Source organism: Cyphomyrmex costatus, unplaced genomic scaffold, assembly GCF_001594065.2.
Source record: "Cyphomyrmex costatus isolate MS0001 unplaced genomic scaffold, Ccosl1.0 scaffold5, whole genome shotgun sequence".
In the NCBI taxonomy this organism is placed as follows: Eukaryota; Metazoa; Arthropoda; class Insecta; order Hymenoptera; family Formicidae; genus Cyphomyrmex; species Cyphomyrmex costatus.
The window spans coordinates 4,511,548-4,533,101 of NW_017279267.1; the positions used below are offsets into that span (position 1 = coordinate 4,511,548).

At 31.9% G+C, this 21,554-nt stretch overlaps 5 protein-coding genes across 8 annotated transcripts in view; 2 read left to right on the forward strand and 3 right to left on the reverse strand.

The window, feature by feature from the left end:
• Ork1 (open rectifier K[+] channel 1) overlaps window positions 1-3,604 on the forward strand; it is an 8,790-nt gene extending 5,186 nt beyond the window's left edge. Inside the window, exons 4-7 of the mRNA XM_018545503.1 lie at window positions 393-655; window positions 974-1,123; window positions 1,192-2,322; window positions 2,511-3,604. Of these exons, the coding sequence (XP_018401005.1) occupies window positions 393-655; window positions 974-1,123; window positions 1,192-2,322; window positions 2,511-3,578 (2,612 nt within the window). The 3' untranslated portion in view covers window positions 3,579-3,604. The remainder of the gene's footprint in view (window positions 1-392; window positions 656-973; window positions 1,124-1,191; window positions 2,323-2,510) is intronic.
• Window positions 3,605-4,728: 1,124 nt separating this feature from the next.
• Window positions 4,729-8,630, reverse strand: HisRS (histidine--tRNA ligase). Of its 3 annotated transcripts, none has more exons than XM_018545636.1 (6): window positions 8,289-8,630; window positions 6,585-6,797; window positions 6,491-6,503; window positions 6,282-6,406; window positions 5,680-6,181; window positions 4,729-5,577 (listed from the first exon to the last, which is right to left on the reverse strand). In XM_018545636.1, the coding sequence occupies exons 1-6, from the start codon at window positions 8,622-8,624 to the stop codon at window positions 5,105-5,107; spliced, it is 1,662 nt and encodes a 553-aa protein (XP_018401138.1). In that variant the 5' UTR covers window positions 8,625-8,630; the 3' UTR covers window positions 4,729-5,104. The 3 variants fall into 3 exon arrangements, with proteins under 3 accessions (XP_018401138.1, XP_018401139.1, XP_018401137.1); XM_018545637.1 differs by adding an exon at window positions 7,399-7,716 and having other exon boundaries at window positions 6,282-6,503; XM_018545635.1 differs by having other exon boundaries at window positions 6,282-6,503.
• Window positions 8,631-14,081: 5,451 nt separating this feature from the next.
• On the reverse strand, window positions 14,082-17,119 carry LOC108778280 (low molecular weight phosphotyrosine protein phosphatase). The gene is made up of 6 exons (XM_018545411.1): window positions 16,887-17,119; window positions 16,291-16,809; window positions 15,443-15,633; window positions 14,604-14,765; window positions 14,279-14,374; window positions 14,082-14,105 (listed from the first exon to the last, which is right to left on the reverse strand). The coding sequence occupies exons 2-6, from the start codon at window positions 16,325-16,327 to the stop codon at window positions 14,082-14,084; spliced, it is 510 nt and encodes a 169-aa protein (XP_018400913.1). The 5' UTR covers window positions 16,328-16,809; window positions 16,887-17,119.
• Window positions 17,120-17,673: 554 nt separating this feature from the next.
• Window positions 17,674-18,689, reverse strand: LOC108778425 (low molecular weight phosphotyrosine protein phosphatase). The gene is made up of 4 exons (XM_018545601.1): window positions 18,625-18,689; window positions 18,274-18,464; window positions 17,865-18,029; window positions 17,674-17,772 (listed from the first exon to the last, which is right to left on the reverse strand). The coding sequence occupies exons 1-4, from the start codon at window positions 18,674-18,676 to the stop codon at window positions 17,689-17,691; spliced, it is 492 nt and encodes a 163-aa protein (XP_018401103.1). The 5' UTR covers window positions 18,677-18,689; the 3' UTR covers window positions 17,674-17,688.
• A 468-nt stretch (window positions 18,690-19,157) lies between these two features.
• On the forward strand, window positions 19,158-20,228 carry RpS27 (ribosomal protein S27). Of its 2 annotated transcripts, none has more exons than XM_018545549.1 (2): window positions 19,158-19,255; window positions 19,885-20,228. In XM_018545549.1, exon 2 carries the CDS (start codon window positions 19,886-19,888, stop codon window positions 20,141-20,143), a length of 258 nt encoding a protein of 85 aa, XP_018401051.1. In that variant the 5' UTR covers window positions 19,158-19,255; window position 19,885; the 3' UTR covers window positions 20,144-20,228. The 2 variants fall into 2 exon arrangements, with proteins under 2 accessions (XP_018401051.1, XP_018401052.1); XM_018545550.1 differs by having other exon boundaries at window positions 19,166-19,255; window positions 19,870-20,228.
• The last annotated feature ends 1,326 nt before the right edge of the window (window positions 20,229-21,554 follow it).

The window sequence follows — 21,554 nt, forward strand, 5'->3', positions numbered from 1 at the left end:
AAAAGTAACGGAAAGTTATTTTTCAAGTAACGGTAACTGTAACGAGTTACTTTTAAAAAGCGATAACTGTAACTGTAACTAGTTACATTTTTTACTCGGTAACGAGTAACTGTAACTAGTTACTTTTAAAAAGTAACTTCCCATTCCCTGGAAAAATGTAATTACAAATAAAATATGGAGTATAAGAATTAAACAAATAAGTCGATCAGCTAGCAATAAATACAATTGAAACATCTGTTTATAACTTTCAAATAAAACTTATTCAAAGCAAACATTTTCAAAATTAATTGAAATCAAATACGATTGGAAATTAATGGAGAAAATGAAAGAAATTTTTGTGTTGTATGCAGAAGATATTTCGCTATTGTTAACTTTCTATTTGAATCTCGCAGGCCAGGACAATACAAAGGGAAGTGGTCCATTCTTCATACTGTATAAGATATTCCTAATTTGCTGGATCTCCTTCGGGCTGGGCTACATCGTTATGATAATGACATTCATCGCTCGTGGTATGCGCAGTAAAAAGATTACAAGGCTCGAGCACAAACTGGCGATGAATCTCAAGCTTACGCAGAGTAAGATTTGGAACGAGTTTAATAAAGAGGTCAACTACCTGCGCCGCGTTTTCAACGAGTTACAACTCTCTAAGGTCAAAGTAAGTGACCTGATGGTTGAACCAGATAACCTTAAGCAACCACATATTCGTATTTTTGTCACGAAAATATCTTCATACATTTCTATGAAGAACATTTGTTTTATTATTCTTTTCATTTTTTTATATAAGTCCTAAGAAAATTTAATTATTAATAAATATTATGAAATTATCTTATCTGTGTGTGTATGTTATATTGAATAACTTTTTTATTACTCTAATTGTATTTCTCGTATTGAGATATTTTTAATAATTTGATATAATAACTTATAATATAGTATTGTATATTAATTATCAATTATAAATTTGATTTTTTATCAGAGAGTATATGTGGATGAATACGAATCCGAAGAACCTCCAGCGAAATTTCCACGCAGCAACAGTTTTCCGAATCTCCGAGATTTAACAATTGGTGGATATGTGGATATACCGCATCCGCGACGACGAGCTAACAGCGAAGTGGTGCCAGTGGTAAGCCATAATAATATTATCATCTCTTGTTAAATACTATAATATTTTAAATAACACGTTATTTAAAGGACGAACTGACTCGTGTGGTGTCCGAGACGGATCTTCAAAGGATAGACAAAAACGCGACATTCGCCGCGCACGCCATAGTACAACCAGCTGAACTTTTAGCGAGCTTGGTCAACATCCTCGGTTACATACCTCCACAGGATGACTTTGAGTGGGACCAAACTGAGGAACAAACCGACACGCAGAATGAGACGCATAGTAAATCGGTTGATCAAGGCCCAGCCAACAATGTCTCTCACTGGACAATTGGCGGTGAAAAGTTTCCATTCTCCAAGCCTCGATCTAGGGCAGCCAGCGAAATACGACTGCATACTACGAAAGACGATTCCGTTCAACGTAATACCGAATGGACCTGGTCCGGAGTAGCCTCGACAAAGTTGCAAGAGATGATGAAGAATAATGACACGACCGCATCTTCTAAGGACAATCCCAGCAAGCCATACAAGAAGTTCACGTCACTCGCTTTGCCACTTACCGCGTCTAAGAACCTCTTTCCCAGGTGGAAAAAACAATTCGCGAATAAGAGATCGTCGGACGTTGGTTTTAATACAAGAAATACAGAAAAAGCCGTTGAAATAACAGATGAGAATGAGAAAAGCAATCAGCAGAATAATTCAATCGGTCCACTGCCCTCGTATTTAGATGAACGGCACGATTCGATCTCGAGGAGACCGCATTACTATACACATACGGGTGGCAACCTACCGAATTATCTGGAAAACAACAATATACTGGAAGAGACGAGTCTGGCAGAATTTCTTAGAGCTTTAACCGCTCTTCACGCACGAGTAGGAACAGTTCCAGATGATTACGTTACCAAACCCAAAAGAAAACTAGGAACGGCCTGCTTGAGCCCGCCGAAGTTACCTAGTCTTTTTACTCTTTTCTCAAATACGCCTGGTTCTGTTTCGGCAAATCAGAGCAATCAAAACACCATCACGGGAGCGCAATCGAGCAGAAGAATGTCTCTCAAATTGCCTGATAACAATTATTCTGGCGTCAGTACGCCTACATCTTATGTCAGAAAGGGAAGTGTTCCTGTAAAGCCTAGGAGATTCTCTTTGAGGCCAGTCGCGACTCCAGTGAGTGATCCTCCAACGCCGCCTGCAGATTTAGGATCACCACGATTATCGGTAAGCTTTCATTACCGAAATTCCTGTTTTTATAAAATTTTACAAGTATAAAATTCTCACAACTATTACAAATTTAAAATCTTGAAATAAATTTTAAAATAAGACTTAATAATGTATAGTAATTAAAAATGTAATATAAATGAAAGTATAAGCTTGACACTTTTTTATAAAATAAAACTATTTTTCAGCTACGACTCTCTCAAAAAATAGATGGTCGAAATCTTCAAGAACCCGTTTCAATAGAACCTTTCATTTCCGTATCGCCGAAGGAACCACTTGTGAATATGGAGGGACCACCGGGAATTTCGTTGCCGATCCAACAGCCATCCAATAACCAACGTTTCTCCATAAGACCTGCTCAACTTAGCATACAACAGAGTCCGACGAGCACTAAGTCCACGCCTTCGCCGTTGCACACGCCTAAACCGCTGCTAAAATGGAAAGCGGGTATGCTTCAGCGACAGATCACTCAAATGAATCTACGTCGTCGCGCCAGGGCGTTCAGTCTCAGTGATGTTTATTCCGATAAACGCGAAAAAACCACTCCTCCTCTCAGTCCTCTCGCTATAGATAACACTAAGACTGTTGATATTAGCAAACCGAGCACCTCGAAAACGGTGACCATTATGTCACCTGCGGAAGAGATGAATATGACCTTGAAAAATGAACTTCAGGATTCCATGGTAGTTCCTTCAGAAGATAAGCAAATAACATCAAGGAAGGATCAGGAAGGCGTAATTCCGTTGATTAATCCCTTTGTTTTCGATATTTCCAATGAGCCACGCGCAGAATTAAATCAGCCCATGATTTTAAGCACGCATAATGATGAAATATATCCCCGGAGGGATTCCGTATCAATTTGTGAACCTATCTGCAAACCGTTATCCTCCTCTGTGTTTGAACAGAAATTAGTAAAATTGAATGATGAGCTGGATAGAACGTTTCAAAAAGGGATGCAAGAGACGAATGTGGATGCTAAACAGGTTTCGTTTAAAATGGAACAGAAACAAGATGACACACATATAATTGATATAAGTGATAATTTAAATGCTTCAACGAGTAGTGGAAAATCTCCAGAAGCAAAGAAAGGGAAGCCTAGTGTGTCGATAGACTCGTACAAGCCATTGGTTCAAATGACAATAGAAAAACCAACAATTAATCCATTCGAGCAATACAGAGCTATGACAAGGGCTAGTCAGAAGGAAGAAGATACAGACTTAAAAGAAGTTAAAATTGAAAAATCTGGTAAAAAATAAAATAGGAACACAAAATCATGCTATGCTCCAACAATTAAAGAAACTTATTGTTAGTGTTTTATCTAATTTAAAAAATAGAAATCTGAATCAAATTTAGTTAAAACAAATGTCAAGAATTAATAGTTTTATAAGTTAATTTTATACAAACTACATTTACGGATAATTGATATTTGTTAGAAAAAGATTGATTCTACATTTTGCAAAAACTAATCCATTTTTTCTCAATTATAACAAAGGACAACATATAAAATCATTATGGGAATCTTGCCCGTTAGAAATTTGCAATTTTGTTGCATATATTATTGTGCATATATTATTATGCAAGAAATGATATCCTATTAATAGGATAAAATTTTATACGTTAGTTCAAAAACTTTCTACTATAAGTATTTAATTTGCATTTTGCTCTAAAACAATACGTAATTTATTAAAAGAGACTGTAGGTAGAAAAAAATATAATTTTATACAAATGCATTCATCAATATGCAAATTCCGGAAAAAATACGATTCAATGATTAGGTGACTGATTTTCTGGGAAGTTGTTTTCATCGATATGTATAAACACCTAATTTTTTCAGACTAGTCGAATTTGTAACAATTTTGACGAGAAATATATATTTTATGAAATACTGATAATGCATGCTAATATAATGATAATTATTAGAGTAAGTAAATTAAAATATTTAAATTATTAAGTTTTAATTTAAACTTGATAAGAGAAGACTGTGATATAATGAGTAAGATATACCATATGTATCCTCAATATAATATTGAAATAAATTATATGAAAAACAAATTATTATATAAGTAAATTATGTGAAAATATTAAATAACTAATGAAAACAGAAAAATATTTTCCATTGAATTAAAATTCGATCCCGATTTGAAAATTTATTATTAAGTTAAAACGTAAATCACATCAGTCGAAGTAACTTGCAAATTAACATTTTGTATCACAGTTTAAATATTACCAGTTACGATCTTGTAACTTGGACATTTATTACAGTCACTCGTGTGATATTTATCCTATTAAATCTTGAAATCAGTTTGAAATCAATGTAGTAAAAAAAGGAATCAGGCACGTTCTATGAAATTTACACAATATTTTATTGATAAGTTCTTACAGAATAAATTATAAAGATGTATTTGGTTTTTCGAGCGGTAACTCGAAGCTGTGAATTATTACCAGTTAAATTAAGATCCGGTTAAATTCTGAATTTCACCCGGAGAAATTCGGATTATTAAAGGATTAATCATGTAGAAATTGTACCTATGTGTTCACACCTGGTAAGTGTAGTTACACTACCTCGTGTATTCACTTGTATAACTTCACAGTTAGCATCTGTCGGTGACAAAAAGTTTATCACGGTCGTAGCACGTGATGCGAAATAATACAAATAAATTCATATAAAATGTAATAAATAAACTGTTCCAACACGCCAATTTAAATGAAACTAAATGCAATATAAGTATTTTCTTGTACTGATGTAGATCTCTCAACAGCAACAGGTTGAATATAGAGGGTGCTATGATAATTTTAATTGTCTCTGTATTTCATCAATGAGGTTGCTACGTAGCACGCGAGTCTCCTCTCGTGTCGAGACAACTCTCAATGTAACTTCACCCTTTGCTAATTCGCCTTCCCCAATGATTATTGCCAGCGGGATGCCGTTTTCCTCGCAGTGTTGCAGCTGTGCTAAGAGCTTGGCATTCTTCTTGTAAGACTGTTCCGCCTTTACACCGGCGTTCCACAGATCCACCAGTATTTTCATCCTCTCCTCATGCAGATTCTTTTGCGCACTCGCTACAAACACCTCGATCTCAGTAGTACGCGTTTTTAGGCCCTTGTTCGCCAATTTTGCTTCCATAACACTGAATATCCGCTCCACACCGACCGATACGCCAACACAAGGTACATTTTTATTCTTGCTATCGAACATTCCCACTAAATTATCGTAACGGCCGCCACCTGCTACACTTCCAACACCGACATCGTCTCCTACGAAGAATTAATGAACACTATTAATATGTATTTTGCTAGAATTATTTCCGTCATGTAATATAGAAAGAAAATTTAAGAAAAAAAAATCAATATGCGTACCACATAATATAGCTTCGTAAATAACACCCGTATAGTAATCAAGTCCTCTCGCGAGACTCAAATCAAATTTAATTTTGTCCAGAATTTTATAGATGCCGCAGTACTTTAGTAACAGTTCCATAGAGTCTAAACCTTGCACAGCGACAGACTGTTTCATTAGCTCTTTGTCTTTCCTCAACTCGGCTATTAGTTCCACTCCACCAGATTGCGAGACATACTTGCCGACTTTATCAGCAATATGTTCGTCCAATCCTTTCTCATCCGTCATTTCTTTCTTTACCTCCTCCCATGGACTCTTGTCTAGCTTATCCACGGAGGAACAGATGCTGCGAAATTTATTCTGTGGCACACCACACGCGGCGAATATGCCGTCCAATAAAGATCTATGATTCACCTTAATTAAATATGGTCCAAGATTTAGAGCTTCCAACGCTTCACACACAACCCGAATGCATTCTACATCTGGTAACATTGGATCATACTGGCCTGCGATATCGAAATCCTTGAAGATACCAAATTAAATTGGTTCAAAATATCAATGCCAAAATGTCAATGTCAATGAAATATTCCTGAACCGTATAATATGCATATATTGTACTTACACATTGATAAAATTCCCTGTATCTGCCTTTCGTTGTGGCTGGATTATCTCTTCGATAGACCTTGGCAATGTGATATCTTTTAATAGAAGAAATTTTGCTCATGGCCAAATACCTCGCGAAAGGAACTGTCAAATCGTATCTAAGTGCAAGAATTTCGCCACCTTGATCCTTTAAGTCATAGATAAGCTTGGAGTCTTCACCATATTTACCTGTCAAGACATCCTGTGACAGGAGATCATTATTAATATTAATAAAATTGCAATTAATATTGCTTTTTATAACAATCTTTACTTTTATTCTTACCTTTAGCTCAAATACAGGTGTATCTATCGTCTCAGCGCCATGACGCTTGAATACTGATACTATTTTTTCCAACACTCCCAATCGCAGCGCCATTTGCTCCGGATTATAATCCCTTGTACCTTTTGGCGTTTTGAGGATGAGTTTATGAGGGCAACCATTCTCCTCTCCTAATTGTGCTTTCAGATCCAACAACTTGGCAACTTCTTCTGCTATCTACAAACAGGCAAATGAACACGTCATTAATATGCGAAACATGGCATCGCTCTTATTCTCAGATATCCAGGGTACGATAGTCGAGAACGTCGTACCCACCTGTGGCGTCGTGGACATCAGTACGTTGCGATTGCGTTTCCATACGATGGAGAAAGAATTGTTGTGTATCAGGCGTAACATCGTGAATGGATGAAGGAATTACAAGGCAACCAGAATGAAAGAGAAAAGCTCCCTCAATCTCTTGATTTATCAAACTAGTCCAAACAGCAGAGATAATATCAGTAAGCAAGCTAGTACGAGGCTGTCATTAATTATTGCTATAGTCTACAGTTAACAGAGATTGAGTGTCTTTAATCTCTTTCTCCATAAATTTTGTTTTTAACTTTATCAGAATTTAGAAGAAAATACATGGAATTTTTTTTAGGAAATTCAGCTTCTTTTCAGAACCATGTATTCGTTTTCCAAACTATATCCATCTAATTTCTGCCATGTAAAAGCTTTTACTGAGTTTCTCAGTTAAGAAAATTGTTTCTGAATGTTAGCCACAGCAATTTTACAATAATTTATAACAGCTCTGCTTGCAAGCAACCAGCTGCCTCACCTTTTTGTCTAGCATATTTTTGCTAATATAGTTAGTGCCTTTTAATCGCTTGATTTTTTCTGCCAAAGAAGTGAGTGGTGCTTCCACAGCAGGAAATGCTAGACAGGAACGCTCTTCCTGACTAAAGCTTTTCATGTTAATATACCATCTGTTCAGATGCGGCCACCTTGCAAGCTCATCATTAAGGACGGTAGACAATGTGTCGAACAGTTCAGCGTCTTTGGATGTTGGGTACCAACCACACACATAACTGATATCCGCAAAATCACCATTTAAGCCTTCTAATTCAATATTTATATCAGACTGCTCTCTGTACTCCTGAGAAACGAGATGTCTCTCTAAAGAAAGGCTTAGAACATTGGCGATAAAAAGAGAAAGAGAAATCTATTCTTTGCATCTGCTCAGTAAAGATTGCTGTTATATTGCGAGGGACTTGTTGCATCATATCCATTGTTACGAAAGGTCTGTTCGTTCTAATTGCATTTTCATTATTAGGAAAGAAGAATCAGTTTCGTGCTCTGTTAGATCTTATGAGAAGAAAGCCGAACAGGCTGCTACAACTAAAGCCAACAGACCTGACATTTATCTAGCACAACAATCACATGAAAGAGAGATCGAGACGTCAATCAGGGAGCATTATGCAACGTGGAAGATAAAAACGTTTGAGGTAATCGCTTAAGATGAAAAGACCAAAAGTTTCGAGTGCGGCTGATTTCGCGGAAGTGATACGATGACAGGGTGTAATTGAGTATGAGGTGGAGCGGAGCGGTGCGGAATTCCCTTCGAGGACAAGGAAGAGAAAGGAGATACATCTGTCACGGGTAAACGACGCGCCGAGGTTTTCCCCGAGGCAGAGGAGGGGAAAAGCTTGAAGGGTTGAGTTCGCGTACCTGCGTGTTATCGACCTTTGCGGCCTTTAATCGCCGCACTACTTCGCCCTGCTCCTTCACACGACTCAGCAACGTATCCCTCGGCCTCGTTTCGTCAGCCATCGCTAGAACATGTGGTAGTGTAGCACTACACTCGGTATCTCGGAGCCCTGATTCCGTGCGTTCCGTTCGCCGGCGCATTACTTTATAGCCTGATCTGAGGAACGAACTCGCACTGCGTGAGTAATTTCCCACTCTCCACCGCGGCGGTTCCCTATTGCGGCGCACTTCACTCGAGAGAGGTATAGAGGCTCGACCCAGGTTCGAGGGCTCGACCACCGTGGGCTCGACATTCATGAAACAAATCTTTCTGTTTCTATACTTAAAACTGAGACAACGCGTCTACGTATAGCTTTATTAATGCATATGTAATTATATGTGAAAGTGTAGAAGTTGGTAGGAGAGAGAAAAAATGGTCTGCTCCCCGCATTTGCACTGCATTATAGCTGCATTTAGAATGAAATGGATAAATAGACGAAATAAGACAAACAGAGCATTGAAAAAAAAAGAAAGTAAAATAGAAAATTTAACCGTGAGGAACCCTTTCCATGCATCTTATAAAATTTTCCCCTTTACAAGAAAGATTCATAAACAAATGATGATATACGCTCGCACATGGAAAGTGCAGGTGACGCGATCTACCTGAAGTGGGGAACGTGATGTAACTACATTCCGCATTTCAGCAGACAAAGTTCTGAACAAACAGTAATTTACAATTGAATCATAAGTATACGAATTTGAAACTAGATTATACGTACATTAATTGTATATTTAAACTATCAAGCAATATAATTTCGATAAATTCGATATCAGTTCGACATGTATTGTATATAGACGATGCATGTACTTATAGCGATTATGATTAAGTGATTCTCCAGTTGATACAGGTAGTATAGGAATTTGATCAAATTTTGAGAATAAGTTTAATTGTTATAAAAATAGGGGCATTCCTGAATAAAAAAAATTTTTTTACCGTATAGTTTTCTTTTGAATAATTTTTTTAAATACCTTACATCCTTTATGAGAAAGAGGGTTTTAAGTATAATTTATTCGAAAACAAAATATAAAAAAATTTAAAATTATATATATAAAAGAATAGAGTTTAAAGAACATTTCAAAATAAAATATTGAAATTTTACCATATTATTTTTATATGAAACTTACATGAAATCATATTACGTGTGACACATATAACTACTATAATTGATTAATAGATTTCCTTTCATGGAAATAATAATCACTCTTCTTTTTCCCCGCGTCGCTTTCTTTTTAGCATTATTTTCGGTAATAAACCGATCTTTATATCTTTTCTATGACATTTTTACTTATTAATTATATTATAAGGTATAGTTCTGTTTTCTACTCTCTTTAATGACCAACTTATAACTGAATATAAGACCTACTCTGTTATCTCGTTTCTATTAGATTAAATAATTATTAAATAATTATTATAAACAATTTTTGTTCAACACTTTTTACATAAATATATATTTTTATAATAAAAAAATAAAAAATTTAAAAATTTTAAAAAATATTGTTAATAATAAATTATAGTTTTATTGCTTATAAATTTTATTTATTATTTATTTCTTATAAGATGGCAATGGCATTTAATTTCTATCCTGTGTGCTCCTATATGTCAAAAAATAAGGAAAGTTATACGATATTCTTTCCACTTTTTTAAGGTGGAGATCCTCTTTAATAAAGGAGGGGTAGAAGATCTTCAAACAATGCGCCTGATGCTACGTGACCAACTTCACGATATAGATACGACTTATATCTAATATCATGTGGAATTTTCCTTATACAACAAAAACTTGATCTGTAACTTATATATTATATATTGATTTTAGCTTGATCAAAATAACTTTTTTCTTTTAAAATTTCAATTTTTTTTTTTAATTTTAAACTTTCGTTTTTTACTAAGTAGATCAATTTTAATCTTGACTCAAATTATGTATACTTTTCATCTTTTTTTATTTCTAAAATTAAAAAAATGAAGAATAAAATCAAATCATTAAGTTAAATCGGGATTAGGTAATCTACATTCGTGGAATTGGCATAAGAAACTTCTTCATAATACCCGCGCGGATAGTTCAATATTTTTATTTAGGATGTACGTGTTTTAGCGTAACGTGAACATTCTTGCATCGCGATTACATTATTCTGTAATATGCAAAATATCCTGCATAGCTCACATGACATCATGATATTTCTTAACGTGAACGTATCGATGTAATTATCACTTATTCGTTCTCGTTTCAATCCCTATCTAATGTACGCAGTTATACGTTCCGCAGCCTATAATCCTAGTGAGAAATGACAATAGAATCGACGTCGAATTGATAATTTTGATGTCAAATCGACATCAATTCGATTCGATTTATTATTATTTCTCATTAGGAATCAATCTTTCTGCGGCTTAGAACAAGTGCAATCAGATTTTGCGCGAATTACGGCTGATTTCACCAGCTTTCCTTCGAATTAGATAACGTCCTTTAAGCTTAACGCACACTTTCCTTGTTTCAATGAATAATTGTAACAGTGGATATAATTGTACTAATTAATTATATTGGTTAAAATATTTCGTATCTACAAAAAGTTCTAAGTTTTCAATTTTATTATTTCGACGAGAATATTTTCATTCTTTAGAACAAAAACATCTTTGAAACTTTTTAAAATTTTAAGTATATAAATGATAAATCTATTGTTTAATGTTATTGAAAATGACTAGAAGTCGAAACGTACGTCTGACTGGTTAAATACCTTTTATATTATAGAGAACTTTATTGTAATTTAGATACTCTAATATTATTTATTTCGTAATTGTTTATTTATGGCTCGTAGCCCTCTTGTTTGAAATATATATTGATTCATTAATTTAATATTTAAAAATTAATGATTAATAATTGTATTTTTTAAATTTTAGATACTTCTAAGATTGTATATTAATTTAATATTTGTGTCTCAGAGAGAGTCGAGAGAGAGAGAGAGAGAGAAATTGTATTGATTTAATGTATGCTTCAGACTGTATAGGAGTTTGATAAAATTGGCTATTACGTACACAAATTTGCGTTCATATTTCATGTTTGACAACTTATTCTCACTACACAGCTTCGTTCTGGCACCTTTACGAAGCTGTGACAGCAATAGTCAGAAAGAATTTACGCTTGAGCCGACATTCACCAACGTGAGATGTAGATATTAATTAAATTTCTCTATTCAAGGAAATAAATCATGCAATCAACGCAGATTAAAATCTATAAATGAAGCATTTTACAATCTAGATATCTTGAAGCTCGGCACTGGATGAGTATATGCTTCATTAGATTCACATTAATATACATATAATATACACTATTTATAGAAAGTAAATAGAGACTATTTGTAGAAAGTAAATAGAGACTAAGGATTTTCTTTCAGCGTAATTGCTTCATCAAATTTTTCACACAATTAATTCAAAGTACCAAAATCATTTCACAAAAGTTGTGTTTTTCCTTTAAAGGTCGTTATTTGCTTTCGTTTCTTTTTTGTTTATAATAATTGATATGAAGCTCAAATTAAATTTCGTTCGGGGAATCGAGTGGTTTCAAGCTCGAACAGTCGACTCGTAATCTGTGGATCTGGGTTCGATTCCGTCTGCGCCCCACATACGTGACTTTTCGCATTTAAGGAAAACATATATCGCTCCATCTAGTAATTGCAGGGACTAATATATGTCTCTTCACTTAAAAGGAGCAGTGCTCTAATATTGTGTGGAGTGATGTTCTGATTTAATATCTAAATTCTAAACGGAATCGTATGGCTCGTAACATATTCTCTTAAAATACTAAAAACTGACAAGTGTTTATAATTTTATGTAATACCTTTACACTAGCCATAAGATTTACGAGAAATCATATAGATATATTATTAGATATATATATATATATATATATATATATATTACAAATGTGATTGTACATCTTATGGTAATATAAAATTATAAAACATCAGTTATGAGTTCTTATTTGTCTTACAAGAATAAATTCTGAGCTTACGATTCTGTTTAGAATTGATCCCATGAGTCAGGGACTCAAGAAACTTAAAGGCTTTTTAAAGCCTGGCATTAGACAAAGACTTTGATTTGAAGAGACTTAACTATGAAAATAAATAACGTGTGACTTTTACTCTCTAAGGAAGCTGAACATACGGATATATCATCGCATGACCTGTCTATAATGAGATTCGAAAATATAGAGGAATGTATAGTAGGGATGTATAACGAAAGTGATTATAGCGAAAGTAAATGCGAAAACGAAAGAAAAAAAATTTTTTTGCGAAAACGAAAGCGAATGCGAATGATCTTTTTTTTCTGCTGAATGATTAAATCAGCCACAATTACAGAGAGACTCTCGAAAAATAATATATAATATTTAAAAAATATTGCTAATTCCTATTCAAATTATTGAATCATGGATTGAGAACAGAGATGAATGCAAATGTGTAAATTAATATTTGCATATGAACGACTTATTTATTTTAAATTAAATTATCAAATAAAATACAAAATACATTAATTATAATTATATAATATAAAAATACAATAAAATATAGGTATTCTTATTCTTGAATCTTGTATTGCAACTCGTAAATACAAAAAATAAACTGACTCATATAACTTTAAGTAAAATAACTCAATACACTTTTTATTAAGTCAATATAAAATAAAATTCTTCTAAGAATTAGTTATATTTTTATATTATATACTTAATAAGAATAAGTATTACTTATTAGCTTATTTAGATTGACAAACCAACGAATGAAATGTAAACTGCTTTTCCACCATCTAGTGTGCCCTCGATGAAGCTGCGAATTCCGCGGGCCGGACAAAATCTTTCGTTAAAACTTTCGCATAATTAGATGCGAAAGCGAAAACGAAAGCGAAAGTCTAAAATGATGCGAAAGCGAATATTCGTTACATCCCTAATATATAGATAGAATAAAATAGAAATCATAAAGAGATAATATGGTTTTTTGCCTACATACATGTTTTTTTTATTTGGAAGAATTGTCAAATGTTACATATATGTTATATTTTTTATTAGTGTAAATCGATTTTTATATTATAACATCGATAATAAACCTCATAAATAGGTCAAAACATTTGTTTAAAGTATTTTAAATTTATTTGATTGAAGTAACTTAACTGGCTCATAGCCCTTTATTTGATATAATTATTTAATCTGTTTTCTTATCTTGTTGGTTTAAATTTCATTTTTTATTCAAATTTAGGATCATTCTTTTAGAAAAAAAAAGATATACATATTTCAATTTACAATGAAATTACAAATTAATGACTCTAGAGAAATAAATCGAAAAAATTATTTTACATATACATTCGAATCTTAATTGATAAAATGTATTATATTTGTCTTAATTATTTTTAATGAATTAAATTTAAAATAACTATACATTTTTTTTATATTGGAACAATATCACTATGATCTACTTACTTAGGTTTTTGTTCATGGTTTAGAGAAAGCGTTTTATTTTTGATTATGAAAAATCGCGTATGTAAATCGCGTTTAATGAAATTGTATTTCAAAAAAGTTAATGTCTTTTTATTTCGTAAATATAAAAAAAAAATTTTATTATAAATTTATTTATTTTATAAATACTCTGCAATATATAAGCTGAATAAATTTGGTAAAGCTGAATTCCTAATTTCTTTTCTCATTTTCAATATTTCTAAAATAAAAATGTTTAACATCTTTATGATTTATCGAGCATATTATCCTGTAAAGAAAATATACTTGAATTAGTTATAAAACTTTAGAATATTTGGAATAAGATGATAAAAATTTTTTTTAATAAATCGCGTTAATTTTACAGAGATTCATACCATTAGACGATCTCTTTTTTTTTTTAAAAAAAAAAGATACATATATATGTATATAAATATTAAAAAGAAAAAAAATGAAGAATACTTTGTGAATTTCCAAAAATGCGCATACGCTTCTTAAAGCTTGCTGAAATGCTTTTTCAAATCCGGCACTATCAACATCCTGTCAACAAACAAACAAACTTCATTAATTATACTGATGAATTTTAGAGCAGAACAATATATGTATTGTCTGTCTCGTTAAAATTACTTTTATGAAAGATGTATTTTTTTCGGTTTCGTTCAAGAGCTGTAAGCTTTATTTAATCTTCCTTCTACAAGTAATGAGTAAAAAAGATAGAATGAAATTTATCGGAATCAAATACAACCAAAGTCTCTTGCGTAATACATACAAAGAGAGGATCTCTTATGACAATTATTCCGGCTGGATCGTATCTCCCAAGTAGTTCTATCTTTGCTTGGCTATCTTTCGGTTGCTTGTCGTACAATAAGTGAATAATATATTCGTCCATTCCAAATATCCAATCGAATTTGTAAAAATCATCGGTCGTAATCTGTAAATTATTTCTAATATAATTATTTATTAATTCCTAATATGATTAATAAATATTCTGTCTCAAATCTTTGTATATCTACATCCCAGATAGCCAAATGAGGACAATATGTTGCCAATTTGCTGTCACTTATTTCGCATTGAATTTCACCAAACTAAAGCCAAGGTGTTTCCACAAACTGTCTGTTGTCCTGACGTTATGTAAAGTTTTCCTTAGAATTCAGCAATCTGTTGGCAAGTTGTCATCATGAATGCTCACTACGTTCAAGGTGTGCTGTCAGTTTGCTGTCGACGTGACGAGTTTATTATTTCTCAATATATACTCTTACAATTTCATAAACTCATGAAGTCTATTTGCCCTCCTGATGCTAACTCAGTTTCAATTAGATTTCAATGACAGCAAATTGTCCACAAGTTGAAAACAATACACGCAGTGCATCAATTTGTCCCATATGCTAAATCTTGCTTGGCTATCTGGGATATTGCTGTAGAAAATATTTTTGTCCAACAATCTTGTAAAACTGATAGACAAACACAAAAGGGAGAATCAAATTAAATTGTGAAATTTGAGACAATTAAAAAGCATTGGCAATAGAAATTGATAATAACAAATTTCAACTTATTTTGAAATCTGTTAATTCTTTACTTTTCAACTATTTATTAAGCTTTAACTCTTACTTTTCTTGCGATGTGAGAATAATCTGTAATTCCTGCTTTCTGAAGTGTGGCTATCGCCCTAGGTTCAGGATCATTACCTACATGATATTCCAGAAGGGCGGCGCTTTCGACCTCCCAGAAATCTGTTAAATCCATTTTTTGGATTTGATTCTGAAATACTGCTTCCGCCATTGGAGAGCGGCAACTATTACCTGCATTAAAAAATTAAAATGTTAATTTAAAATAAAATATTGAAATTCTATAGTTTAGTTGAAAATGCTTCAAAATGCATGTGAATTGATTGTAAGAAATAGATAAGACGTCCGCTGTACTTTAGTTTGGTGAGTTATATATACATTGCATGCATTTAATTACGTAACTCATATTAAAAATAGAAAACTGTAACCTTACGTGAAATAACTCAGAGCCTCTCGCTACAAAAATTATTCATCACTCGTATGTGTTACAATAATTCAATGTGCGTTCCATTATTCAATGCAAGTATTGAAAAGCTATATACAATATAGATTTTTAGTATTTGCAGCGAATAACGGAATGCAGCCAATACATGTAGTTGTAATTTTTATTTCAATTAATTGTATTTTTTTTCTACAAAAAATAAAACTCTTGGGATAATGTAATTACTTAGGACGTGTTTAGGGAAACGCTATTAGCTAATTGTGTCATTCTATCTTCATCGTAGATATAAAACAAAGTTAAAATGATGCAAAGCACATTAATATAAATGGATAATATTAAGGATATACGTCTCTCCAAACATACCCTTAATTTCCATATTCTATATTTTAAAACAAGCGTGACAATTCTACAAATTCAGTTTATAATTAAAAATAAGAAAGTTAAAATACCTAAACAAACCATGAGAACTCTCTTCTTTCGCATCATATTGATTTCTTGTTAGTAGGTAAGAAAATAGTAAAAAGTAAAACTGCACTGAAAATTCGTGAAAAAACTACATTATTGCCATTTAAACGATGAGAAAAACGTTTTCGTGTGAAACGCCTGGTCGCACAATGGTGGAGATCATACTAAAAAGAACCACTGTCTTTCTCGCGTTGCACGGTCTGATTAGGTCTGACCATTACTGATGTCATTTCGCGCCCGTTTACAGCACTGTTCAAATGCTCCAACTCAAGCAATGTGCTTACTAATAGCGATTTCCCTTGGGATACACTAAGTGTAGTCTTATATCGCATAAGCGTGTAAGCGCTACATTTGGCTACATTACGTTGGAGTGGTGCACACAATGATACACTATTTCATCATTGCGCTAAAATCCTGCTTCTGATTGACTTTTAATTTCAAATTTTAAATGTCATGTTGGCTCTACATTGTCCCTTTGAGACAGCAAAATCCCACTTCGTACACTAAAATTTGAACTACATTATCGCCACGGAAACATGTTACACTGAATGAGTTTATTTACCACCAACAATACACTTACCATCAACAGTACACTGCCTGACTGTTGCACTGGCGAGTGATGGTGTAGACAAGAGATTATAATCATTTCCATTTATCTTCCATATGTAGCATACTGCAAGGCTACAAATGAGTGGGAAATAGCATCACATGGGAACGAAAATTATAAAAAAATTATACTCTGAGAGTATCCTGGGACCGCTCGAAAAAGTCACAAACAATATATATACTACATATATCACTGCAGCTTGATGAAATAAGATAAGTCCTTTGTGAAAATATATTTGCAAATTATGTTTTAAGCATGTGATTAAATTAAAAGAAGCTTAAGTCTTCATTAGATTTTAGAAATATTAATGAATAACGCTTTCAGAAGATTCATTCAATGCTTTGTTCCTGAAATATTTATTGCTGAAAATAAAAAATAAATAATTCAAAATTAAATAAATGAAATTTTATTACTCTTATATACAATATAATTTTTCAAATATAATTATTGCTGTGAAAATAAAAATTAAAAGCATCTTGGAATAAGAAAAAATATATATTGTCATTATCGATTACTGCATTGTACTACATCTTGATTAACATAAAATATATTACTATAACATATCTTAACGATTGTTATAAAATAAAGATATCAATAGGTTTACAATCTTACAAATAGTGTTATCAATATTTATTTCTCTGTATTAAATATGGAGATCCTCTTTGGAAATCTATTTTATAATAAATTCAATATTAAAAAATTTTATACCTATTAGTTTAGAACATATTCTTCTAAAAATATATAGGTAAATTGATTCTTTAGAATTTAAGTCTTATTAATTTGAATGTTTGTCCAAAAACGCTGTTATGCATGTTACACATTGATCATAGGCTTTTTGAAATCCTGCACTACCACTATCCTGTATATAAGAAGGTCATTAGAATAATTTAATGTATCTCCAAAATTTGTATTTCCTAATTCTATAAATGCTAAAAATAAAAGATAACTTACATAATATGGATCTCGTATTATAATTGTTTCACTTGGATTATAACTTCCTAGGAGCTCCACTTTTGCTCGGCAATCAAGATTTGGTCTTCTATTGATTAAATCTTTAATATTCTCTTGATCCATACCAAATATCCAATCATATATGTAGAAGTCGGATAATTCGATCTACATATGTAAGATATTTAGAATAGAATATAATATAGTAATACAGTATAATATTATTAATTCGAATTAATAATTCTAAATAAATATTAAATAATTCATTTAATTACAATGATTTATACTATTTTATTTTTTAACAATAAAAAATTGATCACAACTAGTCAGTGCATAGAAAACTCAATCTAAATTGCTATTACAGCAATTGTAATATTATAAAATTTTAATGTTTGAAAATATGAAATCTTACTTGGCGTGCTTTATGGGAATAATCAGTAATCCCATTTTTCATTAGTGTATCCAGAGCCCTATTATCTGGTTTTTTACCTACATGGAATCCTATAATGGCAGCACTTTCTACCTTCCAATAATCTTGCAAACCTCTCTTGTTTACTTCATTCTGGAATACAGCTTCTGCTATCGGCGAACGACAAATGTTGCCTGTAGCATAAAATATAAATAATCATTAATTAATAACACAAGTATAGCTTATTATATTGTTTTATTGTATTTATTAGAAAATATCTAGACACATATATATTTATAAAATTAAAAAATATAAAACATTTTATCCCTAATGTAATATGTATCTCGATAATACCTAAACAAATCATAAGTACTTTCTTCTTCTTCAGCGTCTCAACAGAAGACATATTTTGTTTAGTTAAAAATTATTATCTTTTTTTTCAAATACACGTGTATGCATATATCTCTGTTGAATGGTGTATCTCTGCAAATATATTTTCCTTCAAAGAAAAACCTCTTTTGCTTCAATCTTTCACAAGAAAATTAAAATGTTACTAATAAAAGGCAGAAACTTATTGAAAAAATTTGTTAAACTTACAAGACGTCTTTAATTTCGTCAGAAATTAAAAAAAATTCAATATTTTTTATTTTTAAAAATATACTTTGCATGCCATAGATGATAACATCAAGGATTAAATTTGTATAAGATGCGCACGTCATGTCTTTACTTTGCACGAAAAGCTCCCATGACTTGTCCAGATTTATTTAGTCCAATCGACCAATCAACAAAATTTATACTCAATTATGAGCAAAAGTTGGCGATACTGGCGGACCATGGCGGACTCTTCTGGTCTGAATCTGGGGTTTTAAATGTTTCGTGTCAAATCTCAAATCCCATACTGTTCCTTTCCAGTGCGTAACGTTCCTGTAAACACGTGGTTACGATTGTAATAATCGAATTTAAAGCGAAATACTCTGCGAATCATGTAAGTATTTGCACCATTTCATTCACTGTTGCGTGAATTCCGTTTGTCTGTGTTGTGGTGAGTCCAGTCAATCTGGAAACAAGTTTTCACGCTTGTATCGTGAGCGGCATGCTACTACGCTTTTGCCCGTTGCGGTATCGCCCATTACTGTACAAATTATCCGGTAATTATTAATTAACGTTTCTGATTGTCGTATTCGTATCGGGAAAGCATTCGACAAGTCGAACTCACTTTATATTTGTAATTTTTCCTTAAGTAATTCTAATGTTATTGTCATACCTTGTATCGCACAAGATTGCACAATATTGTGTATATCAATTTTTACTTGCAATAGAATAAATTGTATTTACAGTACATGTGAGAAAGTGTGTTGTTTGACAGAAAGATTTATAAAATCTATATACAAGACATTACAAATTGTCGTTCCATGTTATATGTGTGATATTAGATTGAGCTAAGCTTTATGACATTCATGTTCTACTCTAATCTCATACAAGCGGATGTACCGTGTAGCACTGGATGACTGTGTTCAAGGCTCATCCTCTGTATTTTTTACATTATTTTGCAATAAAAAATAAATCTATTTTCTGATTATACAAATTTTTAATGACTAGAGATCCATCTTACAGAATGCCGCTAGCCAGAGATTTTCTCCATCCGAGTCCCATCGAGGAAAAAAGGAAACATAAGTTGAAGAGGCTTGTACAGAAGCCTAACAGTTATTTCATGGATGTCAAATGCCCAGGCTGCTATGCCATCAAAACAATTTTCTCACATGCCCAGAGGCCAGTAGAATGTGACGGATGCCGTACAATACTTTGTACACCAACAGGCGGAAAAGCACGATTAACTGAGGGATGCTCTTTTAGAAGAAAAGTCCAGTGTTAATCTTATCCGATATGTATTTGATTCTTCTCTTTATATTCGATAAATAAACACAATCACATTATATATTATAGTATTATTTCAGAGACATTACCTACCTGTATAATATACAGGATATGCTGTAGTAGTGTAGTAAATGCAAGATTTACAGACTTTTTTAAAAACTTAAAATTGATTTTTTAAATCACAAATTGTATTAATAAACTATAATTATATAATTGTATGTATTATTTCATATAGGTATTATTACATGATTTTTTTAGCCATGTATAAAATAAATAAAAGCTACACAACAATAATATGTAATTGAAAATGTTAACAGTTCTAGAAATAGGAGCTTTATTTGAATATTGAAAATTAAATTATTTTGAATAAAATTAATTGAGATAAATACAAAGTGTGATACATTGTATAAGTATTCCTGAATTAAAATTGAACTTCTTTTAAGAAATAATAGAATCTCATTTTTACGACCGTACAATTGTTAAACAATAACAAGAAAGAAGAATTCTTTTAAGAATGTAAATTCAATTATATATCTTAGAATGTATATTATATTTTTTTGGCGTATTTAAAATAATTTTATAATTAGATATATTTGAAAATATTATGAACAGAAATATATTTGAAGCCAAAGTTTTATGAAATATTCAAAATTGAACATGTGTGTTTTATAAAAATTTTATCATGAATATTTTCATAAATTTGACAAAAACTAATAAACATAAAAATGGTATTGAGTATGTGTTGATCTGTAGCGGAAGTCAGTCGTATCTGTATATAATCGATTATACGATGCATTACGACAGTTTTATTTTTATTTTTGTGACATCTTTTTATTGGTTTTTTGACATCCAATTTTTTTATTGACTATTACTGTACATGCATAGATACGTGGATGAACCAGCATTTTTTAGTTGAGACAAAAAAATCTCTCTTTAGATTTATATAACAATTCTATAAATCTCTCTTAATCTTGTGGCGATATTTTTAATTAATGTCTATTCTGAAGAGGACCTAAATATGTGGTCGAAACTAATTAATATAATGTAATATAATGTCATACATCATTGTCGTTGTATTAAAAGTTAATTTTAAGCGTTGTTTCAATAATTCAAGTTAAAATGTATGATTTAAATTTGCTGTTTAAATTATTATTCTTATTAATATAATTCTTACAATGCCATTTTTATGTTTATTATTTTATATAAAGAAAGAGTCCTTTGTTTTTTCTTAATTTTGTTGACAAAAACTGTAATTAATTTTTATACTAATCTGCCGAGTATATATTACATCTTATTGCCACTTGCATAATGGCAATTATAAACACTCAATATTGTATAATTATTTTATACATATTATTTATACTAAATGAAACAATGCCACAGCGGTCTAAGCTGGATCACGGGTGCTT